Source organism: Lemur catta, chromosome 8, assembly GCF_020740605.2.
Source record: "Lemur catta isolate mLemCat1 chromosome 8, mLemCat1.pri, whole genome shotgun sequence".
Taxonomy (NCBI): Eukaryota; Metazoa; Chordata; class Mammalia; order Primates; family Lemuridae; genus Lemur; species Lemur catta.
This window is the reverse complement of record NC_059135.1, coordinates 63044035-63071388: the sequence shown is the minus strand read 5'-3', so window position 1 is coordinate 63071388 and position 27354 is coordinate 63044035. Positions and strand designations below refer to the sequence as shown.

The 27354-nt window shown below is 33.9% G+C and overlaps 1 protein-coding gene across 1 annotated transcript in view; it reads left to right on the top strand.

The window, feature by feature from the left end:
* TANK (TRAF family member associated NFKB activator) overlaps nucleotides 1–27354 on the top strand; it is a 59619-nt gene that overhangs the window by 17717 nt on the left and 14548 nt on the right. The window contains 2 exon segments of the mRNA XM_045559840.1: nucleotides 10068–10176; nucleotides 11236–11354. Of these exon segments, the coding sequence (XP_045415796.1) occupies nucleotides 10068–10176; nucleotides 11236–11354 (228 nt within the window).

Below are 27354 nucleotides of genomic sequence, written 5' to 3'. Positions count from 1 at the left end.
ATACTCAGGCTCCCCTGCTATTAAATTGTTTCTTTTTAGAACCTCTAATCTTCAAGAAAACATGACTGTTTTTAGTTTCTCCTTCTGGTATAGTCCTTATTCTAGACCATACTAAAATATCAGATAATCTCAGATGCACAGAACCAGTGGCACCTATCTGAAATACACTGAACCAGTCTTCTTCCCTTCTTCAATCCTTAAATTCATTTTACTTCATAAATCAGAAAGGAGAATTAGCATTTAATGAATGAGCATATTCTATAAGTGCCACATATTTTACATGTAAATCCGCAGAGCTCTATAAAGTCAGCATTGTTGTTAGTCCTATTTTCAAATGAAGAAACTGAGACTCTGAAATGTTAATTTTCCAACCTACGTGGCAAAATCTATACTGAAACTTGGTTTATCAGACTCCAAAGTCCATATTAATTACACTACCCTAGCTAAATCATAGCCCATTGCAGGTTTTTAAACTGTTTTCTTTCCATTGCTATGAATAACCTAATATAGTCCCCTTTCTTGTTGCATAAATCCTTACTTTGTTATTTATACATCTCTTCTTACCAAGAGGCCAGAGTATAAAGCTTGCTATTAATATTTATTTTATTCATCCTTTAACAACTTATGATATACCAGGGACATCATTAATTCTAGCAATTAAAAGATAAATAAAACAAAGAGCGTGCACTTAAAAGGCTCACACAGTCTAATATTACTTACTCTGATTTTTGCCATATGTAACCATCCATATGTATCCATATTAACAGGTCTTCTGTTCATTCCAAAATAGAGCAATCTTTTAATCACAGTAGCCCCTGACTAGACAACTTTTAATAAGTAAAAGATTATTATATACAGTGGTAGAGTTGGCTTGGTCCCTGGTTTAGTTATTGTCTTGAATAAGCTGCTGATTTAAAGAGACCAAGAAATACAGTGCTTAAATAATATAAAAGTTCTCTCTTATGTTACAGTCGAGAGGTGAGTAGACCAGGGATAACAGGGCAGCTATTAGCCATCTTTAAAATACGGTTTCCCTCTCTGGAAACAGTGGCTGCTCTACTTGTTACCATTTCCCTGCCAGTGTGAAGGAGGAGAGAAGTGAAGAGCAGTCAGCTTTCATTTAATGATGTCCAAAATTTGTATCGATCACTTCTGTTCACACCCTATTAGCCAGAACTTAGTCACATGATCATACCTAGTAGTGAAGAAGGCTGGCAAATATATCCTCTAGCTGGGTGACCATGCGCCCAGTTAAAACTCTGTATTACTAAAAGTAAGACAGAGAGTGGACACAGAATAATTAACAGTCTTTGCCACATCTTTTGACTGATGAGGCTAAAGCTGCCTAGAGAATTTGAAACATCACAAGATACCATAATGTGGAATTAAATATTTAATCAATTTTATTACTCATACCAAGTTGTTTGGTGTCAGTTTCTGCCACTGTTTCATGGGAGAAACCAAATATATTAATAGTTAACAAAGACTTAACACTTCTATTGCTTTTTTGACCATATTTCCAAGAAAGAATCAGCAATAAAATAATAAAAACATCTAAAAATTTTAAAACTGATTGCCATTTACAAGTCCAAATTATTGTAATCATAAGTAATTAGGTTATAGAGAACCTGCAGCTGACTTCTTCTGCTTATCTGAAGATCCTTTGCATTATATAATCAGAAAATATGAATCTTTTTGTTGAGAAATATAAACTAAAAATTATTTGTCTCTTCTTGCCCAGCATTGATTAAAACAAAAAAAAAATTGGCAAAGTCTTATAGAAAGGAAGCAATCTCCTTAATTCTAAAATAATTCAGGTGCTATGCCATAAATTGCTTTTTCTTTGTACTGATAAGAAAGAGGAAGGATACATACTATTTAAAACCATCCAATTTGCTAAGCCAACAGCCTTATTGACTCGCCAATGAGGCTGAGGTGAAGGCCTAAAATAAAACTAAATTTGACTGTGCTCTGTCTTTTTATAATAAATTACAGCTCCTCTTTAATGTTTTTCTGACAATAAATATAAAGCAATAAGGGCTGTGCTTTTTTTATTATTATTTTTTCTCTTTCTTTTCCTTTCCACTTATTCAATTCTGATCTTTAATAAAAGGACTGTTCTGTTGTCAGATTACTTTATTCAAGAACTAGTCTTGACCCTTAGCCTCAAAGCTTATGTTACCTCTAAAAGCTTGTAAAACATGTTTGCAAGGATTCCATGAGGTCATAAAATACCTTATTATAAGTACTACTTTTTTTAAAAAAGTACCTTCACTTTCACTTAAGATGTAAATAGCTTCATTATTATTTACCACCCTTTTTTTTTCCTTTCTTTGTTACCCAACAACATATATGCTCTGTGTGAATTGTCAATGCTAATAAAGCAGTCATTTCTGGGTTTTTTTTCCTATTGAAGCTACTGGTATTATAATAAAGATGTTTCTGGTAGTTTCTGATCAAAGCCTTATTTCTTCTATTGTGTGTTGTCAGTACTTTGCCTAGACTCATTATCTTCCTATCAGAATTTAAAGTATTTGTATCCTTTCTTCCATTTTTTATTTCCAGAAATACGTCATATCTAAACTTTTAGGTAGGTATGTAGGATGTACGTCCAAGGGGATTTATTAATAAACAATGTTTAAATTATGACATTTGTTCAAAAACATATTGAGCACTTACTATGTATCAGGAACTACACTAAGTACTAGACCTGTAATGATAAGCAAATAGACATGCTCCTTGCTTTGTGGAGCATGTTGGTACAGTCTAGTAAAGCAGAGACTAATCCATCTTACAAATACAGCTTCAAACTCTGAGAAATATCAAGAAAGGTAATCTGCTTTTAGAATGTCTATTGGGGACTTCACCTAATCTAGGAGGTCAGGGAAGATCACCTTTATTTAGTGATTTTTGAAAGGGCAGCACTGGGGGGCTTTCCAAGTACAGAGACCTGAATTGTAAAGACTCATTGGCTTAAAAAAACTGAAAGTACAGGAAAGAGAGAGGAGTCAATGGGAAGAGTTAGAGGAAAGACTATGTAGGGACTTAGAAGCTAGATTAAGGACTTCAATTCTTTATTCTAAAACCAATAAGAAGCCATTTAAGGGTGGGGTTTTTTTTTGGTGAGGTAGGAAAAAAAGTATGGGGTGATATAATTATGTTTGGATTTTGCAAAGAACACAATGGCTACAGTGTGGAGAATGGATTGGCTAATATATTTAGGGAGAGCAGTTAGACTGTTACAGTAGACCATTAATGCTGTGGTAAGTTGAACTGTGATAGTTGCATTAGAAATGAAAAAATTTAATAGATTTGAGAGATATTTAAGATTAAAATTGATACTTGGTAATGGGTTGGCTATACAACAACAATTAGATGTTAAGGGTGGTTACAGCTTTCTGGATACATAGTGGTGTCACATACTGAGAAAGGAATGAATACTAGCAAAGGACCAGATTTTGAGGTTAGAAAGGTGAGAGGAAGTAGTAGTTGGAGGGAGAACATTCAGTTTTGATTATGTAAAAGTGGAAGTAGCAGTTGACCACATAGATATGGAGCTCAGAAGAAAGGTCTAGACTAGAAGAGAAATTTGAGCCACTGGCACATAGTCAGCCACTGGCATGGATGAAATTACCTAGAAAAAGAGTACATAGCAAAGAGGGGGCCTTGGGAGAGCTAGATATATTCACATTATATGGCATAGTGATTATTTAGGGGTTTGGGCTTTGTGCTTAGACAGACATGGATTCAAATCCTGGCTCTACTACCTACTGGGAAACCTTGGGCATATTCTCTTTGAGCCTCAGTTTTCTCATTTGTAAAACGTAGGAAATAATCTCCTCAGAAGGTTGGTTTAAGAATTAAATGAGATAAAGAAAATAAAGCTCTCTGATTTTGGTACACAGTAAGTATTAAGTGAAATGATCATATTACGATAATGTGTTGCTGAGTTGAAAAATTTGGTTGCAGAACAGTTCTCATTTTTTAAAAAGTATGATATATGTACACACATGAATATAGAAGTTCTGAAAGGGTATTTACCAAAATGTCAATAGTAGTTACCCTTGAGGAAAAATAGAAGGCAAAGTAAGGGAGGAGAAGGTCACTTTTTACTTTGTACATGTCTGTACATACTTGTACATACTTTGTTTTTGTTATGGTGGGTGGCAGTGCTTGTTTTGTTGTTTCTTTGCATTTATTCAACAAACATGCAATTTTTGTAATTTTTAATAGCCATAAATTGTTCTTTAATCATTTTTTAGTCCATTTTGTCTCTTTGTAAACTGAACAACCAAGGTTTTTTGGGTTTTGTTTTTGTTTTTGTTTTGCATTTATAATCTTTTTGATTCAATGGAGGTACCACACTGATTTCTTAAGAAGAAACTTCTGAGTCCTAGGTTATAATGAACTAGAAAAAAGACTGAGAGAACTGACTTAGAGCTTGGGTTAGTTGTGTGGTAAGTCTGGTGACAATTCAGTGGTAAGCAGAAGTTTTGTTGATGGATGTGTGTACTACATGCCATGTGTCTTAGTCCATTTGTACTCTATAACAAAATACCTTAGATCAGGTAAATAATAAATATTAGAAATTTATTTCTCACAGCTCTAGAGGCTGAGAAGTCCAAGATCAAGGTGCCAACAGGCTTGGTGTCTGGTGAGGGTGCAGTCTTCACTTCCAAGATGGCACCTTGTTGCTGTATCTTCTGGAGGGGACAAACACTGTAATCTCACATGGCAGACGAGACAGAGGGCAGAAAGGGCTAAAATCTGTGTGAAGCTTTTTTTTTTTTTTTTTTTTTTAATAGAGACAAGGTCTCCCAGTGTTGCCCAGGCTAGTCTTGAACTCCTGCCTTCAGGCAGTCCTTTTGCCCCAGCCTCTCAAGTAGCTGAGACTGCAGGCATAAACCACCACAGCCAACTTAAAATCTTTTATAAAGGCCTTAATCCCATGCATGAAGGAATGGCCCTCATGACCTCTTCACCTCCTAAAAGGCCCCACCTCTTAATACCACCATAACAGATTAAATTTCAACATGAATTTTGGAGGGGACATACATTTAAACTATAGCATTCTACCCTTGGCTCCCCCAAATTTATGTCCTTCTCATATACAAAGAATGTGAGATACATGTATGTGACATACATCCATCCCAGAAGTTCCAAAAGTCTTAACTCATTCCAGCATCAACTGTAAAATCTTAAGTCCAAAGTCTCATTTAAATATTATCTAAATCAGATATGAAGATGAGACTGAAGGTACAGTTCATCCAGAGGCAAATTTCTCTCCAGCTGTGAGCCTGTGAAATTAAATTATATGCTTCCAAAAGACTTCGGTGGGACAGGCACAGGATAGACATTCCCATTCCAAAAGGGAGCAACAGGAAAGAAGAAAGGGATAACAGGTTTCAACCAAATCCAACCCCCTCTCTTACTCCCCCCCAAAAAACCCAACAGGGAAAACATTATATATTGAAGCTTGAGAATAATCTTTAACTCCACATCCCATCTTCTGGATACACTGGAGTGGGAGTTGGGCCTCCAAGCCTTGGAGCAACCCCACACTCACAGCTTTGCTGGCTGCAGTTCTCATATATTAGAGTCACATGCCTTTGACTCTCCCAGGCTGGAGTTGCACACTAGAGGCTCTGCTGGTCAGGGGTCTCTAAGATGGCCATGCCCGCACAACTCCACTAGGCATTGCCCTGGTGGGAACTTCTGCAGTGGCCTCACTTCCATGGCCCCAGATATTATGTAGATACCTTGCTCATTATTAAAAGAAAGGAATTAACATTTGCAAAGAGTGTATTATGAGACAGATATTTTACATATGCCATCTCCTTCAATCCTTCAGGTAGATTTTATTTTCATTTCAAAGAGAAAGAAACCAAAGGCTCAAAGAGGCAAGTAAATTAATCAGGACCAAACACAAGATTGTAAAATAAAAATAATATGTCATAGTTTACCATTTGGCATGCTGAGAAATTGGTAGTAGCACTAGTCACCTAATATTAGATAATTAGATCGGTAATCTGATCTGTCAAATTGCAAAGCTCCTAGATAAGTTTTGGTATTGGAAGGCAGAGGTGTGCAGGACTTATAACCTAGTAGACAGGAGCCAGATCTCTGAGTTGCTAATCCTATTTGATCTCATGCATTTTTTTAAAAAAATTTGAAGTTGATGTTAACTTATCAAAATTTCAAGATGGATTTTAATTAGATTGTGTCTAAATTAATTATTTTGTGTCTAAAGTGCTATGTATTGGGATAATTAACATTTCATTATCTTCCTTCATGAAGTGTGGAGCTTCCTATTGAGAACATTTGTGATAGCCAAGCAAATCCTTCAATAAAGCTTTCATTCTCTTTGTTAATCTTAGAACAGTTTGAAAGATTTTTAAATTGAAACAATTTCTTTTTTTTCAATCCATTCAACATTTATTAAGTTCTTTAATAAGTTAACTGAAGGAAAGCAGTGATTTTTTTAAAATATTGAGATTAGTTCTTAAGGATGAGAAGAAATATGTTTGACCTATTAAGAATATTATAGATGACTTAAGGACACTTGGAATTTTTTTTAACCTATGTAGGAAATAAACACCTTGGAAAATAGGAAAAATGAGAATGTTCAGTGTCAGCAAAAGGAAAAAAATTCCACTTATGGAACTTTATTTTAATATTTACAGAGCTCATGAAAATTTGAACAGCTGTATGTCCAAAATTTTAGGAAATATGCTGCCTTATCTTTGAAGAGGAAGCATTGAACTTTTGCCTGGATAAAAGGGCAATTCTAGAATAAACCTTTTGCTTTATTTATGATGGTCAGTGTATGTATGGGGAACCACTTTTTATAAATTTAAGATGTGTACTATATTTGATCACCACTGTCTTACGTTTTGCTTTTGAACAGTAAGAAAGAATACAAAGTACCTTATGGCACAGGTATCTAAGAACCTGTTTACCTCTTTAGATACTGGTAGACCACTTGTTTTGCTAGTCTTTGGAATTGGAAGGAGTGTCAAATACACAGAAGTCAGAGTCATCTTGGCCAGATGGTGTTTGATACAGATGGATGGTTAGTTGTCATGCAGATCTCCTAGTTGGTAACTTGTTGCTGCCATCTGACTCAAAGAATCATTCACACACACTGGCTGTCAAAAGCATCTTCTCTTCTGTCTGTTTTAGCTGTCATGTCTGTGCTCTGTACAGAAGTGTTGACAAGACATTGCTGTTGTACATTTTCAATGTGGTTGTTAGTGATTTTTCTGTTTTGTGGGGTCTTTGATAGCACTGGAATGTACTTGCTTTGTAATTGTATTGTTCTAGAAGAAAATGCTGTGACTATGCAACAATTATCTGACCATTTAAAAGGACTTTTCAGATTATAAGTTTAGTCAGATATGTTCAGTGAACAAAAAGCATTTAATAAAAAAAAACTTGATTCATTTAGTTTCCAAACATAGCAAATAAACTGAATTCTACTGGTTATTTCCTAGTTTGATATGACTTTCCCTCTCATAGCCTGTGGTCAAATTCTTTGTACTCTTTTCTGAATATGTATGTTCTCAAATTACTGCGTTTTTTTCTAACAGTATAAACTTCCTTTTTCTTTTCAAAAAAATCTTCAAACATTGCCTATCTTTTGTATCCATTTTCTCAAACTTAATTTCTTTTTGTCTTATTCACCTACTGACCTGTTTCTATTTTTTCTGATAGAAATATAAACAAAGCCATTTCTCTATTCCTTCAGGTCACTTCTGAAGACATATCTGTTTCTCTGATATTTCTTTAATCACCTAATTAATTTGTTTATACACTTAATATTTACTGAGTGTCTCATTGTGTGCCAGGCACTCTATGATACTATGGAGATATCAGGAGGAAATAATCTCTACCCTTGAGAAGCTCAGTCTAGGGGAAATCAGACATTAGACAATTAGTCTAGAATATTATAACTGCTATAATGTAAGTATGTGGAAAGTGCAGGGGGAGAACATGGACCATTACTATTCTCTTTCCCTAGCTATACTTGCAAAATACTGGTTTTTAAAATTGTTACAGAATTTGCTTGAGCTTTATAATAATTTATTAAATTGTTAAAGAAATGGTTTAAAACGTCAACTTGGAATAGCTATTGTTCTACTAATTTTTCCCAACTATTGAATACATTTTCAGCCTTATATGTTATATGCAGATGTGCTGAAGTATTTTTTGAAGCCAGAGATTAGAAGATGAAGATTAACTGGAGAACCTTTCTGAGTTGATTCCAAAAGAAAATATATGACCATTTGGTTTCTTCATTGAGATGGGAAAAATACCATAGTAGATGAAGAATGGGTTATGGCTTGAATAACTTAAACATTTATTCTGGGCCTATCTCTAACTTGCTGAGTTTTTTGTACTGGTCACTTAATCCCTGGACAATCAAATATATATGCCAATCAAAATATAGTAAAAGAATAGGTACTTATTGATTGATGTTTGTGAAGAACTTTTGAGTTCTTTAGAGAAAGTTCTAATTACTCAGAAGTATATAGAGAAGACTATAGTGATTCTTCAGCCCTGGGAACTCTGTGTAGCCCAGGTAATTAAGTAAAAATTTGCCATAGATGTTTGGATCCTTCTTTCAGTCAACTTGCCCACTCTTTCTAAGGGGTTGGGTGTGAATTTATGTAGAAACAAGATGTCTTGTCCTGAGAATCCTGGCCCTGGACCAGACTTGGGTATCTAACGATCAGTTCTGAGACTCATATTCATTAGACATGGTCCAGACAGACTCACAGTATTCATTCTTCTGTTCATCATAGTAAAATTCACTTGGAATCTTTATTTCCTTTATTTTTTTTCCAATAAGTATATACAGAATACCTCCTAAATATAAGTTACTTTGCAGAGTTCTAAGACTACCCTCAGGCAACATGCAAAGACAACATACCACTTGGGTTATTAGGTCTATTGGTTATTCATGTTTAAAGTGTATTACTTTGAAAAGTTCGCCTTTTATTTGGGAAAATGTGGTATTTTGCTTTAATTTTTTTAAGCTGATTTATATTTCAGAATCTAGGAACAGCTGTGTGATTTATAAAAAAATCTTTAGGCTCATTGGTCTCTGAAAATAAGAGCTTCACTAATTTTGAACTTTGATTAAGAGTCAATTTAAAATAAAATATCTAGTATCTACTGAAGGACATTCTGTGATTATTAGGACTACATTTCATATTTCAAGGAATTTACAATTTAGACATTTATTTATTTATTCCTATAGGGATAGAAATTGACAAAGAATTCTCTATTATTTTTTGATGATATGTTTTTAAGAATACTAATTTGGTCATTGTGACACAACATTTTCAAATTTTCCTAAAGGTTTGCAGCATCCATATTTCCCAATACAAACTTGGGTCTTTTTTCATTGCTTAATTCTCAAAGCCATTGTAATAAAATAGCAAAATGAATGGATTAAAAATATAAGGGAAATTACGGTATTTAAGATAGACACTAAATATTAACAATGGTGCTCTTTTGACTTCTTAAAAGTTAGAATTTTGTGGTCAGTATAATTTTATTTTTATTTGTCCCTTTGATTTTCATAGTGTCTTAGTTACAGCTACTTATTTTGTGTTTTTGTACTCTAAAAATAAATTCGAAAGTATGTTTTTCTGAAAGACATTAAATCTTAATTTTTTAAATTAGTGTCTTTTTACAGAATAATATAGCTTCTGTTTTATCATTCATGTTCCTTTCTTTGTTATCATTAAGATTAAATTCTAAATTAAAATTTTTATCCTAACTGAAGGACCAAGAAACCAAACATTGAACCCTTGACTGAAATTTCTTTAAATAATGTGATTTTTTAAAAAAATTTACAGTACTTTAAGTGTTTTAAATCACTGATGTTTGTAATGATTACAATACATTCCTGGAGCCAGTTCATATCTCATACATAAACTCTCAATACCTGGGAAATGACAAAGTGGGCTACTCATCTCTATTTATAATTATTAATGGACAGTAAATGTATGTTCATGTCTGTCAATAAATATCAGGCTAACTGGTTTTTATGTCAGCAGACTGAGAACTATGAGCAGAGAATACGTGAGCAACAGGAACAGCTGTCACTTCAACAAACAATTATTGACAAGCTAAAATCACAGTTACTTCTTGTGAATTCTAGTCGAGGTATGTTCATGTTAATTTTTTATGTATTTCTTGAACCTCTCAAAGTTTTTCTATTTTATTTCTCTGTTGTTTCTCAATAGTACAGATATAGTAACTGGTACAGCTATATATTATGTTTATTTAAATGAACATTTGCAGTCTATGGGAAAATGGACTCCTATGTATACTCCTATATAATGGAACTCTAATTTGATAAAAGTTCCTAAAAGGCAATTTGCCAATAAATAGCAAAAGCTTTTTAAAATGTGTCTTTTGAACCAAAAATTCAACTCCTAAGAAAATATCATAAGAGAATGTTATTCAAGTACTCAAAGATATATATGCAAGGATGTCCATCACAGTATAATTTCTAATAATAAAAAACTAGAAACAAAGAAATGTCCAATAATTAGTTACAGTAATCCATATGAATAACCATATACCCAAGAAAAGTGATGATAACAGGTGTTAACTTACTAACAAGAGATATGTTGACAATATATAGCAAAGTGAACAAAGCAGTATATATAAATAAATATGTCATTTCATTTATGCAGGAAAAAAACAATTCATGGGTGAATTTATATGTATAAGAACAGAAAAACTCTGACAGAATAGAAACCAAAATGTTACCAGGAATAATTCACAAGTGATAACAATTGTGGGTAGCTTTTATTTTTTATTCTTTTTGGCATGTCTACATTTTCTAATTTTTCTACAGTAAGCATGGAGTAGTTATGTACATAAATTATCTTAAATAAGAAATGCATACCTGAAAATATGACTTATGTAAAAGTTAATTGTTGCTGATGGTAAGATGCAAAGAGCGTATTTCTAGTTTTCTAGATTCTATGTATTTTACATACTACTGACTTAGGGAGAGTAGGGGTTTTGTGTGTTTAATGGGAAGGAAAATCTCTAAATGGGCAACTTGTTAAAATAACTATTATCTTAACAGTTTTTTAAAACTCATAGCTTAAAATCATGTCTTTTAAAATGATAGTTGTGCGTATTTTTTTTTTCAGGTAATACCAAAATTAAGGGCTCCCTCCTAATGTCCAAGAGATTTTTGTCTTGCAGATAATAGTTATGACTGTGTTCCCCTGCTTGAAGACAGTGAAGCAAGGAAGAATAATTTGACTCTTGATCAGCCACATGATAAAGTGAAATCAGGAATACCAAGAGAAAAACAATCAAAGGTAGACATTGCTTCTGCAAAAAGCAACATTCAAATACTAATGCAGAACACATTCTCCTCCTTTTATTTTCCTGAAGTGATCCACCACTGGAATTCCAAACAGAAGTTTCATATATACAAACATATGACTTATATGTTCCTAAATAGAAGAACTATTTCCAAGTAAAATTAAAGCTTAGGTTTTATATTTTCTAGTGACCTTTTATCTGTATCACAAGCATTTAACAAAGAAAGAAAAGGTTAAACTAAGGTAGAAAGTAAGACACAGATTAGAAAATAGCTTTCTAGTGTTTTCTCAATTGCCTGTGCTTAGTTTAAAAAAAAAAATCCACCTAACCAGCTTAAGAAAAAGTCTTCATTGAAGCAATATAGGAAGAAATAATTACATATCTGCTAGGAGACATATGCAAGGACATCCACGCTACTTTGGTTAGAAACAACCTAAATATCCATCAGCAGAATAGTACCTCTATAGAAAAGTTAAACTAAATATATGTTAATATGCCTAAATTTCAAAAGCAATGTTGAGTATAAAATGGAAATTATGAAATGATAAATGGGAATAATTTATGTAACTATGAAAATATAATAACATTAATGTTTTTGAAAATACAAATATGTAGTAAAAATGTAAAACCATAGGCAGGAAGTGTATATATCTTTAGAAAAATTATCACCTCTAGAATTGGGGAGAGAGGAGACTATATGATGTCCAGAAATGGAGTAATGGGGGTTTCAGTTATCTCTGCAAATTTTTTTTTAAATAGATCTAAAGCAAATATGGCAAAATGTTAAATTGGGGTGGAAGATAAATAGATATGTATTATATTGTTCTCCATGTTGTCCTGAATCACTGAAATATTATAAATTTTAAAAGGAATTTTTTTAATGAGATGAGTTGGGTTTTAGTGGGATGATACATCTTTTGAATAAAATATTAATAAGAACTCGTACCATAAGATTTCTTGATATTAACAATACTAATTAAGTCAACAGTGCTGTATTTCTTTCTTACTAAATAAGGTAGGAGATTTTAGCTTTGTTTGTCAGGGTTATTTGGTGAATGATTCCATAACTAAAACTATCTTGTTATTATTTTACATCAAATCTGAGAAATCGAATTTTGAAAGCTTTTTCTATAAAAAAAAAATTTAGAATGAGAAGTTCTCTATAGTATCTCTCAGTTCATGTATTTTTATTTGAAACCATTATTTATTTGAGTCATTCAGTTTTCTTCACCCCCCATTCCAATTTCCATTTATCTAAAAATGGTGGTAAGTAAACATAAGAAACCATGGCATTGGAATATGTTAGGTTTATTTTGCAAAAGAGGAAACTGAGAAACAATGATTCTGACTTTTGGAAAACAATTTCATTATTAGGCCTAGTATAGTACATTATAAAATCACTGAACTACTGTAAATGCTGGCATAAATTTAGTGAAGTAAATAGTATTTACAGTCCATTTTCCTATTTTAACAACTTTCACATATCATTGCTTACCATTCATTTTTAATAACCAAAATTCTCATATTTCATTTGTAGCAATAGACTATCTCTAGTTTAAAATATATAGAAGTAATCTTGAAAATAAAACCTTGGTTGGAACAAAAGGGGTGATCTGAAAAGCTCTCAGATGTATTAATAATTTAGCTTATTTTAAATTTGAGTAATTTGTTGCTTATGAAAGTTTTCAAGTTTATATTTTAGTCAATGAGTATTCAAAGGGAGACCTTAAGCAGAAATCTTTTTAAAATTATATTTGTTTTAATTTTATAAGATAAGCATTTTATCTATAAAATATATATCTGGGTATCTGGGCTGAAATTAAGTTTAAGTAACATGTCAGAAATAGCTTATTTCCAAAGAATTAATAATGTTGCATCAATTGTAACTGTATTTGTGGACAGACAATAAGAGGAAAAGCTCCAAGTGAGGAATAAAGCTTCAAGTAAGAAGTAAATCTAAATTCAATGAGTTCTCTTAATTATCTTTACTGGTAGGGAAAAGGTTATGTGATAGCCACATTTTTATACTTTGAATAGCTCATCAATTCAACCTTCTTATATTAGAACCATTTAATAAATGTAAAAATTAACTGTCATGTATTTCAGCTCTCTTTTCTTCCTTTACTAATCTCTAGCCAATGTACTAATGAGCACTAAATATATAAAGGATGAAAGAGAAAAGGACATATATTCTAAAAGAACAGATGAATTAGATTTATTGAATATTTGAGAGCTGGCTATATGTTCAGTGTAAAAAATTAGGCCTAATTTAGAAAAAAAAGTGGTCAATCAAGCAATTGAAATTGAAATCTTTTCCACTGGCATATGTGTTGACCTATACTTAGTAAGTTATAATTAAATTCACTTTTAGCTACTGCAGATAAAATCCTTTCCTAAAGAACTTTGAATAATTTGGTTATATTAAGTTTTTTCCAAAATGAGAAATAATTTGTACTGCTTGATTGCAATTTTGTAAAAGTATGTATTTACATGGATGAGAACTAGAAGGCATTATACAGAAATGGTTAAGGTGATGGTATGATTTTTTTTCTTTTTTCAATATACTTTAATATTATTGGTCTTCTGAAAAACTAATCTATTTCTAGAAACTACATTCCCAGTCAATTGGCCTAGCTTCTGTAATGAATTAATAAGCTAATAGAAATGCTTTGAACCAGTAACAGAAGGAAGCTACTACTAACCGCCCACAGTCCTTTCCTCCTTCTGTTTGGTGGGTGGTTTGAGGATTTGTTTTCTTTAGACTATTTGTTTTGTTTAGGATTTTGTTTTGTTAGGATATCTGAGAGGGGAATGACTTGTGGACATTTTGGCAAATGGCAACTGTGGCTGCCTCAGAAAATGAAATGTAAAGTAGAAGAAAGTGGGATATGTGACAGAGCAAGAGCCCCTTGTAGAAAATTTTACTTAAGAAACATGAAATTTATAGTTCAGTCTCGTTCATGTTATTCCTACACAAAAAGCATGCAAGAGTTCTTTGACTTCTAGAAGAGACAGAAGGAGGTCAAGACAAAACAGCCTGTATCATTAGATAAGCCTTAGTACTCTGTGTATAGTTTGGATACATTAGGGAAGGAAGTACTTGGTTTAATGGAAAACCTGAGTTTTACTCCTTGTATACCACGGGAGTTAGCACAGTCTTTTGCATTATCTGTTATATAACAAATTACTCTAAACTTACTCCAAAACTTAATGGCTTAAAACAACAAATATTTATCTCAGTTTCTGTGAGTCAGACATGCAGGAGTGACTTAGCTGGGTGGTCCTGACTCAGGATTTCTCTTTTTGTTGAAGTCAGGATGTGGGCTAGGACTGCAGTCATCTGAAGGTTTGACTGTGGTTGGAGCATCCACTTCCAAGATGGTGCACTTACATGACTGTTGGTGGGCCGCCTTTCCAGGTGGGCCTCCCCTCAAAATCTGGCAGCTAACTTCCCTCAAAGTAAGTGATCCAAGAGAGAGAGAAGGGTGCTTTCTATGACCTGATCTCAAGCCACACACCTTCACTTCTACTTTATTTTGCTCATTAGAAGTGAGCCACTAAGTGCTCCAGGAACAAGGAATTAAGCTGCACCTCTTGAAGATATGAGTATCAAATTGTTATAAATGTATTTTAAAACCAGCACAGATACTGTAGATTGTTTGTGGTATACAGAAGAGAGTATCAATGATCAAGAGGTGGGGTGGGAGGCTGATATTTAATTCACCATTTGTTAAATATTGATGACACGTAAGGGAACTTGGCAGAAATTAATAGGGAATTTTAACTTCCTGAATCCTATCATTATTAATCTTAGAGAAAAGAAATATCATAGCCTATCATCTTAAGAACAATTTCAAAAATTCTAATATGAACATAGACTTTCCAGAAGAGAATAGCTGAGCAATGCTTAGAGAACCAAGAAACTGTTGCATGTTGTTACTAATTCTTTTTTATAACCAATTTTAAAAATTGAAAATATGTGTAGATAGGAAATCAAATAACACAAAAATGCATACACTTATTCTTTTTTTTTTTTTTGAGACAGAGTCTCACTTTGTTGCCCGGGCTAGAGTGAGTGCCGTGGCGTCAGCCTAGCTCACAGCAACCTCAAACTCCTGGGCTTAAGCGATCCTACTGCCTCAGCCTCCCGAGTAGCTGGGACTATAGGCATGTGCCACCATGCCCGGCTAATTTTTTCTATATATATTTTTAGTTGTCCAGATAATTTTTATTTCTATTTTTAGTAGAGACGAGGTCTCGCTCAGGCTGGTCTCGAACTCCTGACCTCGAGCGATCCACCCGCCTCGGCCTCCCAGAGGGCTAAGATTACAGGCATGAGCCACCACGCCCAGCCCATACACTTATTCTTGACAAAGACCATTCATCTCTTGTTCTCAGAACATTGTCCAACATAGTAACGTATGTCTGATAGCAGTAATTATTCAAATAATAATTTTTTATTTATAAAGTAACAAATGTAAAACTATAAATTGTCATTGTTTAATTCACTTTTTTAAAAAACAGGATTATAATGTATTTTAATGTATTAAATGTATACATATTTAATGTATTTAATGTATATTTTTATAATCTTGGAAATTAGATTTTTATAGAATTTTCTTCTGGGATGTAGTTCAGTTGCCAAACTAAATACTATCTTAAGTGTCTAGGGGTTTGAAAGACATTGTTTGCCCCCATCTTTCTATCCCACTTTTTGTTTTGGTGGAGAGTTATACAAAATTCTGGAGTGTTTAGATGCAAGAAAATATGTAGAGAGCAATGATATAGAACACCAAAAAGAATTTTGTGATATTGGTAAATTAGTTTTTCTTCATTCATTCAATAATTCTGAATTCCTGCTGTGTACCTGGCACTACCAATCACCGGAGAACAAAGGGATATTATCCCTGTCTTCTGGCTTAAATTCTTGATTAAATAATCAAAATTAATATTATTTCAGTTATTTCAGATTCTAGAATACAAAATATGAAGTAAACATAGGAGTTTCTTTCAACTTTTAACTATTTACATAGAGGTCATGTGTTCTTGTGTCCAAATAGCTGATTTTATTCTTCATTTCTCTAATTTATGCTTTATATATATCTTTGTTTTTTCATTTGAGTTAATCAAAAACTTAAAAATACAACCAGTACAGTTGTTAATATAAGGTGTCAGTTAAACAGTTTGCAGATTTCAAATATAGCTATCATTGTGATTAGATAAGCAGATATCGTAGCTTTGAAGAACAGGAAAGACTTTGTAGGTTTAGAATAGTGAAACAGTGATGTAGCTGTGGAGCTGCCATCAGTGCTAACACTGAGGAAATAAGATGTGCTGTACCTGGCAATTGCAAGTAAATATAGAAGTTCTGACATGTTTGAAGAAAGCTGATGTCTAAAAATTCATTTGTCAGTCACTTAGACAAGAAGTATTTATTGAACTCCTATTAGCCCAGCCTTGCTAGTCATTGACAGAAATACAAAAAAAAAAAAAAAAGTAAGACAACATCCATCTCCTTTGAGGAACTGTAGTCTGGTTGGGAAAACAAAGATTTGGAGACCCAAAGCAATTAGCAAGCTTTATAAAATAATGTGAAGTCCTAACTATATGACAAAGTGAAATCCTAATTATAATTTTATGGTACATATAGGATCTTAATTTAAAAGTTAAAATGCCTGGCGAACTGAAGGTAGGCTTGAGCAGGGATCAAAATTTAGTTCAAGTAGGGAAAGAAGACATGTTATTTGCCTTTATCATGGTTATGTGTGCATAGATATATAGACTTAAATTTTCTACAAGATTCTGATGGAAAAAGGATAATTTATAGACAATAACCAAAAATTATTCCAGGTCACTTTGGAGAACATTATATAAACTGAAAGCTAAAACTGAGGATTTTGAATGAGCAATTTCATTTACCATAACCATTTTTAAATAACATAATCATTGCTTCAGAAGAGAGTGCTTCCTACCTCTTTGTTACTTTATCATAGACAGTCCTTCAGTGAGCAGTATTTACCTGTGGTGTGTTCCTTAAGTTATTATGTACAGCAGTTTTGTAAAAGTATGTAAACTTGAACTCTGTTCTGCTTTCTGGCCTTCCGTAGCTTATAAAATCCTGGTCTCACGATCTAGGTCTTAGAAGGCATCCCCATCCTTACACTGTTCATCTCATACACTTGGGACTTTAGATGTAGCTCCCACTAAGGCAGCTCCCTCTGAATTTTGGGCCCCCACAGCTTCTTTCAACACTCCAGACACTTTTTCTATTGCAAATCTCTTAAACTGTATTTGTTAAGCTGTGATATATTGTCCTGGTACCTAGTTTTATATACATTGTAAAAGCTTTAAAATAGAGTATAATTTACAGGTATATGATAAATATGTTTTTCATCATTTTGAACAAAAGTTAAAAATTAACCTTTAGTCTAGCTAGACATGTAACTACCGAGTGATTTCTGTAGGAAAGTCAAATCTGGTTTACACATAGCAGCTTTTCTAAGCAAGGAACTTGAAATAAATTTGACTGCTTATATTTACTACTCAACTTTTTAAAAATGTGTCGCTGTATTCTTTTTATGCTAGACTCTTTCTTTTCATCTTTGATTACACAGAGATGGTGATTATGCACACTATATAATCACACATGCCAACCTAGGCTGGGGCTTACAGAGAACTGCAGAAAAACATGTGTTTTTCTATAGCACCTCAGGGAACCCTTACCTTCTCAGTCAGCAAATATCCCATTCCTCCTGGTTTTGTTTCTAGAGACTGATCATATATACCCTCTTTTTATATATAACACTTCTGTATTCTCTTCTTTGGAAACTAGTCTTTGTATATTTATAGACTTTCTGGTAGAATAGTAATTAGAAGGAAAAAAATTGTCTTTGATCAATTCATTTAGAGCCTTTTCCAAAGTGTCATAATAAAGATATCACAAACTCGGCCAGGTGTGGTAGCTCACGCCTGTAATCCTACCACTCTGGGAGGCCGAGGTAGGAGGATCACATGAGGTCAGAAGTTTGAGACCAGCCTGAGCAAGAGCAAGACCCTGTCTCTACTAAAAATAGAAGAAAATTAGCCAGACATGGTGGCATGCATCTTTAGTCCCAGCTACTCAGGAGGCTGAGGCAAGAGGACCGCTTAAGCCCAGGAGATAGAGGTTGTAGTGAGCGACGATGATGCCATTGTACTGTAGTCAAGGTGACAGAGCAAGACTCTGTCTCAAAAAAAAAAAAATCACAAACTCTAAGGAAAAAATATATTGATATCCAAAGCATTTTAATGTTTACATTGAAATTTCTGTACAGAAATTTTATTTGCTCCCAAATCTGAGTTATTAACTTATCCTAACCCTTTCCTACTCTGGGTCTGTGTTTTTTAATTTAGTACTTCATTTTAGGGTTTTTGCTTTGTTATAATACTGGAAATATTTTTGGAGAAGAAAAAAAATGAGAGATGAAATCACTTTTTAAATTCTCTTCCTTAACTTCCAGGCAAATTTGAGTATCTCTAGTGTGACTTTTCCCCCTATTGTCCCCTTTCTCACATTTCTCCCTTTTTTTGAAACTCTTCAAAGCCCACAAAATAGAGTTAGCATATTCTATTCAGCCCTAATTTCTCTTGAGTAAGGCATGAATGGCTGTTTTCTCAACCTCAATAGGTAAGGATTAGCCCCCTGTCTTAGTGCATTTCTGTTGCTATAAAGGAATACCTGAGGCTGGATAATATATAAAGCAAAAAGGTTTATTTGGCTCACAATTCTAATATCTGGAAAAGTTCAAGATTGGCCATGTACATTTGGTGAGGGTCACAGGCTGCTTCCTCTCATGGCAGAACATGAAGGAGAACCAGTGTATACAGAGATCACATGGCAAGAGAGGAAGCAAGGGTGGTGGGGGAGGATGCTAGACTCTTTTTTAACAACCAGCTCTCTTGGGAATTAATAGAGCAGGAGAATTCATTCCCCCACTCCCCCAGGGAGATGATTAATCTATTCATGAGGGATCTGCCTCATGACCCAAACACCTGCCATTAGGCCCCACCTCCAACATTGGGGATCAAATTTCAACATGAGATTTAGAGGGGCCAAACATCCAAACTATAGTACTTCCCAAACAATCTAGTTTCCCTTATTATTGTATTATAGTCTGTTATCCTAAAAGTTCTCAAAATCTGCTTTGAAGGTATTTGGTTTATTCAGAGTTTTGAAATGCTTCTATAATCAATCTGTTGTGACTTTTTTTTTTGGTTGAATTATATGATAAAAATCCAGCCCCATGTAGATAACATAGTTGGAAAGCAGAAGAGTATTTTAATACCTTTTTTAGCAATTGTGGATCTTCTTCTTTGATACTATACCAAAACTTGATAAGTAGTAGTTTCTAAAATGTTAGCTACAGTATGGAATCTGAAACCACATCAGTGAACTTTTCTGCTTCGTTTGTCTTGTACTTTGAATGTATCTCTTACATGTGTGTGATTTTGTACCATCGTGAATTGGTCATTTGGAAAATACTGATTCACTGAGTTATGCAGATCTCCCAAATGTTGACTTATTATATAATATTTTAAAATCACATTTAACATCATTACTGATCTCATCAGAAAAGTCTTTTAAATATTGGGCAGCTGTCAAGCTTACTGTGACAGGTGCAGGTTTTCTAAAATTTTAATTTTCACTTGAAAGCTCAAATTTTATCATTGGGAACAAATCTTGTCAGTTATTTTCCTTAAAGTGACAGGCTAACTTCATTTGCTCTTGGGAAACTGTTTGACTAACCATAGCTTGCATGTCAGTCATTCTTTCAAGTGAAAGTGGCATTCCATTAAAAAAATGACTAGTTCAGCTTGCAACTCAAACAATTGTACACGTGCTTTTCCCAAAGACAGCCACTGTACTTCAGTATGCAGCAGAAGTATTCATACTTCCATTTTGTCACATAAAATATTAAAAAGATGTTAAATTGGGATCAAAATTCAATAAAATTAATAAATTTTACTGCCTTATTAAGGACATTCTTAGATGAAACTGGCTTTTTTGTTTGTTTGTTTTACTCAGTGTGTGGCATTGAAGAATATAGTGACTATGGTTTGGTGCCATGGCCTTAGTCATTCACAGGCACCAGCAGTTTTACTTGCCATTGCCTTTACATCACCAGTGTAAGTGCCAACACAGTAAAAAATACAAATAACATCCTAATAGTATTGTGACAGTAGTTGACTTCAAGGATGTCAGGCTCTGGGATTTGATTTTACCTACCTACAGGCTACTAGATTGGCCAGTTAAAGACTGGATCAGAGAAAAGGGACTTTATTATTCACAGTAGAACAAGAACATCATATTTGCATTGGTCCTGCCTGGGTGGTGACACAAATAGACCCAGATGATGCATATATGCAATGGGTTGCCTTAAAGGAGAGGAATATTGAGCTTGGAGAATCCACCATTTTATAGCAAACATGCCTGCTCTTTGAGAGGAAAACATTACCTTTCCCGTTAGAAAAAGTCATGTTGCTTTTTTCTCAGTAAGTTATTTGCTTTGCTTCCTACTGAAAAAATGTCATGCTCTAAGAATACTCTAGCATCTCCTCAGGAACCTTTATTTGTACATGGAGGTAATAGTGCTTGCTTATCAGTCCTTTTCACATTTATTGGATAACTAGTTATTTTACATCTTCATACTTTAAATCATGATACTTGTAAATTGCTCCTAGTTATTTATCTATACTTATTATATTAAGTCTAGAGCAAACTCTGAATCTTGACTCTAATTTGTTAAAAAGACAGTGTGGTTCCAGAGATCTACCTGATATGTTTCCAGGTATGTTCCACAATACCCTACACCTGTAAAGTGCTATAATATGTACTCTGTGTGGTAATTTTTAAAGGCACAAGAAAGTATATAGGATCTGAAATCAGTAAGAATATCACTTAGCTTTTTTAAACTACAGGATCTTTAGTTAACACTTTTCCCAATGTTGTATCTTAACACCCTTTTATTAAATTTGTGGTTCCCTCTAAGATATTCCTAGAATTTGGGGGTAGAAGAGGGAAATTCTCACCTAATATTTCATTTACACCTAATATGTTACACTCTCTGAACCTGTCTGTTGCTTGCTTAGGCAGTCTTGCTATGTTATGAAAGCTGACTTCTTCCCTGAGAGATTTTGTGTTTTTTTTTCTGGTTAGTCATCTTTCCATATATTTTTTTCTCTAAGATACATATTGTAGAATCCTAATAAAACTATTATAAAGTAGTTCCTACAATTCCAATTCGGTCATTAACCTGTGGTTTTTTTCCTTCCTTGATGAGTCCCTTTTGGAAGCAAAATAATTGTAAGGTAGGATATCTTTTGTTTTCTCTTTCCTATTGTGTTTATCAGTAGTGCTGTGATTTTTACTTTCCAAGTCAGTTTCCTGTAAGTAATTCCATATCTGATGAGTTTACCCACTGTTAATTTTACCCCTAATTGCTCTTCACAAATAATATTAAAGGTAACATGTTTCCCTCTACATTTCATCTTAATAATACCACAGGGGGCCTCTGACCTGTCTATATTCCCTAGAAGTAGCATCTGGATTATATTCCTGCTGGATCGCCAAATGGCTGCAGCAGAGCCCCTTGCTTTCCTTCTTGCTGCTGCAGATTGAACATTCTCTCCTCCCTCCTTTTTACCTATGCTACAGCCTGAGAATCCTTATTCCTGTCCCCAGCCCTTTTTTCTCATCTTATCCTGAGGATAAAGTGGTAACTTTCTTATAAAGCTGAATCTAAAACTCTCCTTCTTACTTTTTTTGATAGAGGTCCATTCCTGTTTGACATGAAGAAGATACTACTAGATCTGGATAGTTAGTTGTTTTTACTGAGTTCTTTGGCAAAACAAAAGTTGGGTGAGACCCCCAGTTTTGTTTTGAACTTTGCTACTCCAAGAGAGCCTAATCTCAGTTTCTTTAGGGTTTCTCCTGCCCTAAGATTGTTGATGCTAAGAAGAATTACCTTACATTAAAAAAAGAAAATTGAAATTGGAATTATGAACCAGATTTGAGGAAAAAGTGGTTACATGTGTTTTAAAAGTTTGTGGTCTAGAGTAGACACCAGAACGAGTGAAAATGAATAGGACAGATTGAAACTTGACAATGGCCATTAAGAAAGATTCTAGGTCTGAAGATAACAGACTTTAGGAGATGAATGCTCAGTGAATGATTTATCTAAAGAAAGGTATATAATGAGGAAAGAGCAATGCACCCAGCTTTGGACCTTAGAGGATATCCATGTTTGTGACTTAGGGAGAAGAGGGACCAATGAAAATACCTGGCCAGGCATGGTGGCTCACACCTATAATCCCAGCACTTTGAGAGCCAGGGTGGGAGAATCATTTAAGGCCAGGAGTTCAAGACCAGCCTGGGCAACATAGCAAGACCCCATCTCTAAAAAAAAAAAAAAAAAATGTTTAATTTGCCAGGCGTGGTGGCATGCACCTGTAGTCCAGGCTAATCAGGAGGCTAAAGCAGAAGGATTGCTTCAGCCTAGGAGTTGTAGGTTGCAGTGACCTATGATAACACCACTGTACTCTACCCTGGGTGACAGACAGAGTAAGACCTTGTCTTAAAAAAAAAAAGAAAGAAAAGAAAAAGAAAATAACAAAACTTTAGAAGAAATGTCATATTATACTGGTAGCCAAAAAAAGTTTCAAGGAGAAACTGGTCAATAGTGTGAAATACTGCCAAATGAGATGCCAAATTAAGCAGAATGAGAGCTCTAGAAAAAGCCATTGGATTGATCAATAAGATATCTCTGGAAAATCATGGTGAAATCTCAGAGGAATGGAAGGATAAAAAACCAAACTTTAGGGGTTCAGATTCCATTGTGGAGGAGTGAGCACCTAACAAACCAATCTTCTATAAATAATTATAAACTCTAGACAACATGCAAAAAAAAAAAAACTATCTGAAGACACTAGAGACTGAATTTTGCATATTTTGGAGGGGAGTAAAAAAATATGGAGGAAGTAATTGGCTCAGAATGCATTCCCATTTTTCTGTCGTTTTGTCCTGGTGGTAGCCACAGTTGTAGTGGAGGCATAGCAGTGGTAGAAATTCCAGTAGAAAGCCCACTATGATTCTGACTGGAAGAACCAGGAAGGAGAATGAGCCCAGAGTAACCGTGGTCACCAGAGAGTGAAGGAAGGAGCCTCAGAGAACAAGAACCCTAAATTCTGTGTTTAAATACAGCCCCTGGCTGTGTCTTTGGCTGTCCCCAAGTTAGCAGGACTGACTGAAAGCAGTTTGCAGCTAAGGCTTAAAAGACTGAACTGAGATCTGAGCTGCTGCTCTCTGTAGCGGTGAGAGTTTAGAGTCTGGGCTAAGCAAGGTAATTGCCTGTAAAAACAAAATCACCAACACCATTCACCACCATGTAACATAAAATCTCCATAACATAATAGTCACAATGTTCAGGGTATGGTCAAAAATCACTCAAAGTATAAAGAACCTAGAAAATGTGACCCAGTTACAAGGGAACAGACACCACCCCTGAGATGATCCACATACTAAAATTATCAGACAAAGACTTCATCAGCTACTGTAACTATGCCCAATCTTCTATTAAAAGATAGTTGAGGAGACAGGAAGGAAGTTAAGATTGTGAGAGAGGATAGAATTAATTAACACTAAGATACTCCATCCATTGTCATACTTTGTCAAATGTTTAACTTCTATATCAAGTTAAGTATTAAGTAATACTTAAACTATGAAATTTTGTCTAAGAAACTATTGCCAAATTGCCTATATCAACAAGTGGCTGGTTTGACAGAACTTGACTAAGTTATTTTGGGATGTAAATTTCTATTTGTATTGTACATCCTTGAACACACACACAGAAAATGCCAAACCAAAAGTCCCCGCCCCAGGCAATATTTTAAAATCAAAACTTGGTCTATAACTACTTCTCAGTAAGAAATATGTTTTTCATTGTATGACAGGCAGGTTTTAGAATCTTAAAATTCATTTTCCTTTGTGCAATATATAAATGTTGCCATCCATTATCTCCCTTCCCATGCTGGATAACTGTACCAACTTAGCTTCTCTAACAGCCAAGCACTATGGCTGAGTAGTTAAAAGCTGGGTAATCACAGCTACTCCACCTACTGGCTTATAGGCAAATACAGGTTATTTGATCTTGCCAAAGCAAACTTTAAAATTGTAATTAGGTATTTAATTCACAAGATTTTGTGGCTTAAGTTAAATAATAGATGCAAATTGCTTAAATAATACCTGTTTGAAGATATCTTCTGTTCATCACGGTAATAGTATAACACTAAATTTGTGGTTAAAGAAGAGGATTTTCCCAAGTCAGTTCATTCTAGATGTAGTGTTTGGGGAAGGGGGTAAAGGGCATATGAGAAATCTTACTTATTTAAATTGGTCATTTAAGTTATACACTTTCCATTTTGTATGAAAAGACATCACACAACTTTTGAGAAAATAAATTTATATGCAGAAGGTACCTAATACACAGTGAAGGACTTAAAAGATAGATGGTAGGAAAATATTAATCTCACTCTACTTCAAATTAACTTCAGTAGATTGAATTGAAATTGCGGTAATTGTGGCCATACTGATAAAGGATTTTAATTTTTAAAAACATATTTTTTATTTTAGCATTGAATTGATGGAGATTTAGGGGAGATTTACATTAAACCAGAACCCTATAAAGAACTTGGAAGTAATTGGGGTGTTTAATTTTATTTTTATATTGTTTATTTTCTTGCCACTTCCTTCAGAACTCTGGGATGGATCCCATTTTGCCCTGGAGTTGTTCCCGCACTGGCAGTAGGTTTGCCTAGCACACTGTATCATGCAGAACAGACAAGGCTCCTAGGATTTGTGTTTCTCTTACTTTGTTAGATTTTCGGGAATATTAATAAGGGTGAGAGAACCATAGATTTCACATGGCCATAAATTCTAATAGGTTAAATACAATTTCCTTGTATCTTTTTTTTTACCTTTTGTCTTCAAACTCTGAAGTTACTATGCTATTCTATTTATTCCTATCAAATCTCTTTTTATAATTTTTTGGTCCTGTTTTCTACCTTAATCTTTTCCCTTTCTCAGCCCTTCTCTCACTTTCTCCCTAATTCAACCATATCCAATACGTAACTTCTCCACAATATCTTTTGTCTCTATATAAAAAACTGACAATAAAATATTCAACCTCAGTTTCTCCTTTAACATTTCATTCTTAGATTTCAAAAAATCTAAGTGATTAAGTGAAATCTCTTTTTCACGTTCTTTTTCCACTGCTCATTTTTCCTTTTTCTTTAGTGAATTTTATCAAGCTAATATTTATAACTATTCCACAGTTTATATTCCCTCGACCAATCCATCCCATCTCACCTTGGCTTATTTCTTGGTTTATATTTTTCCAGGTAAGAGCATAGCTTTCTTTTCTGTTTTAAAAGCATAATTCTATCAAGCCTCATCCAGAAGTTAAATAAAATATCAACTACACTCAGTTGCCTAAACCACCTAAAAATAAATATTCCTTTTACATGCAAGGATTCCAACTAAAGTTTAGAGGGAGTCTTTGATATGAACGCTGTAGTAAAATGATAGGCATTGCTATAGTTCAGATATATATCATTGAAAACTTACCTCCTTTTTACTGCCTTTTAAAATTGAGATTTCTTATATATGAGAAATATATATTGTATTAATGAGTTTAGTCAGTATTATACTTAAAAATTCCATAATGCAATTTAATTTTACTGACTTTGCTTAAAATTTTTGAGAAAAAGTGATTGCAAATGAAAATTTTTCATTGCTTTTCTGTATTTTTCAAATTATTTTGAGGCCAGGTGCAAGTGGCTCATGCCGTGATCTCAGTGTTTTGGGAGGCCAAGACAGGAGGATAATTTGAGGCCAGGAGTTCAAGACCAGCCTGGACAACATAGCAAAACCTTGTCACTACAGAAAATAAAATGAAAATTAGGTGGGTGTGGTGGCACACACCTGTAGTCTTAGCTACTTGGGAGGCTGAGGCAGGAGGATCCACTGGACAAAATGAGACCTTATCTCAAAAATAATTATTTTACAAAAGGAATAAAATACTTTCACTTTTAGTGCCAACTATAACAAAGGCAGGTGTTAGGGAAAATACACATGTTTTTGAGAGGTTAATGTCTAACATATCCTACAATGTAACACAAAAACATTTTCTCTTATCTTTGCATTAAGAGTAATTAATAATTAATGAAATATTAGTCACTTATTTTTTTTTCCTTTCCAAATATCAGTGCATATTCAACTGGCCATGAACATGTATTTTTTATATAATATCCATCTATGAGAAGCTTATTACACTAAATCAAAATTCTCCCATTGCACTTAGAAGGAAATTTAAGGAAACATTTTACAACATCTTTCAACAGTTTCAGATGGGTTTATCTCAATAGATTTAGTTGAATGACTTATCCAGTGACATACTGGAAGTGTATATGAAAAGTATGTGTAAAACTCTTGTTGCAGCATTCATTACACAAATTTGGCATTTCTAAACTAGCACTGGGAACGGTTTATGATGTTAAGTATTTTAAGTTTTAGTACCTCAAAATAAATTCATTTCTTGAATGATTTTAATGCTTAAAGCCTCCTAAAATATAACGTTCAAAATTCCCCTGCTTTCTTATTTGAAGTTACAATAACTTCAGTTTCCTGCAGTTCAGAGCCCACTTCCATAATATTTGAGAAAAGAAAGAAAAATACAAGTTATCTCTTTGTAATGTTTACTTTCTCTCTGAGATGCAAAACAAACTGATTAATCTTCATTCAGTAAGATAAATCATTGAAAAGAAAGTCTGAGTTTCTGGGAACAGTGTTGAAATTGCCATTGACTATACTAATCCTAAATCTGTTGAAAAATTAATGATTGTTTTCAGAAAGTGACATCAGACTGCTATAATGGGAAATAGCATTAACATGTTGTACCC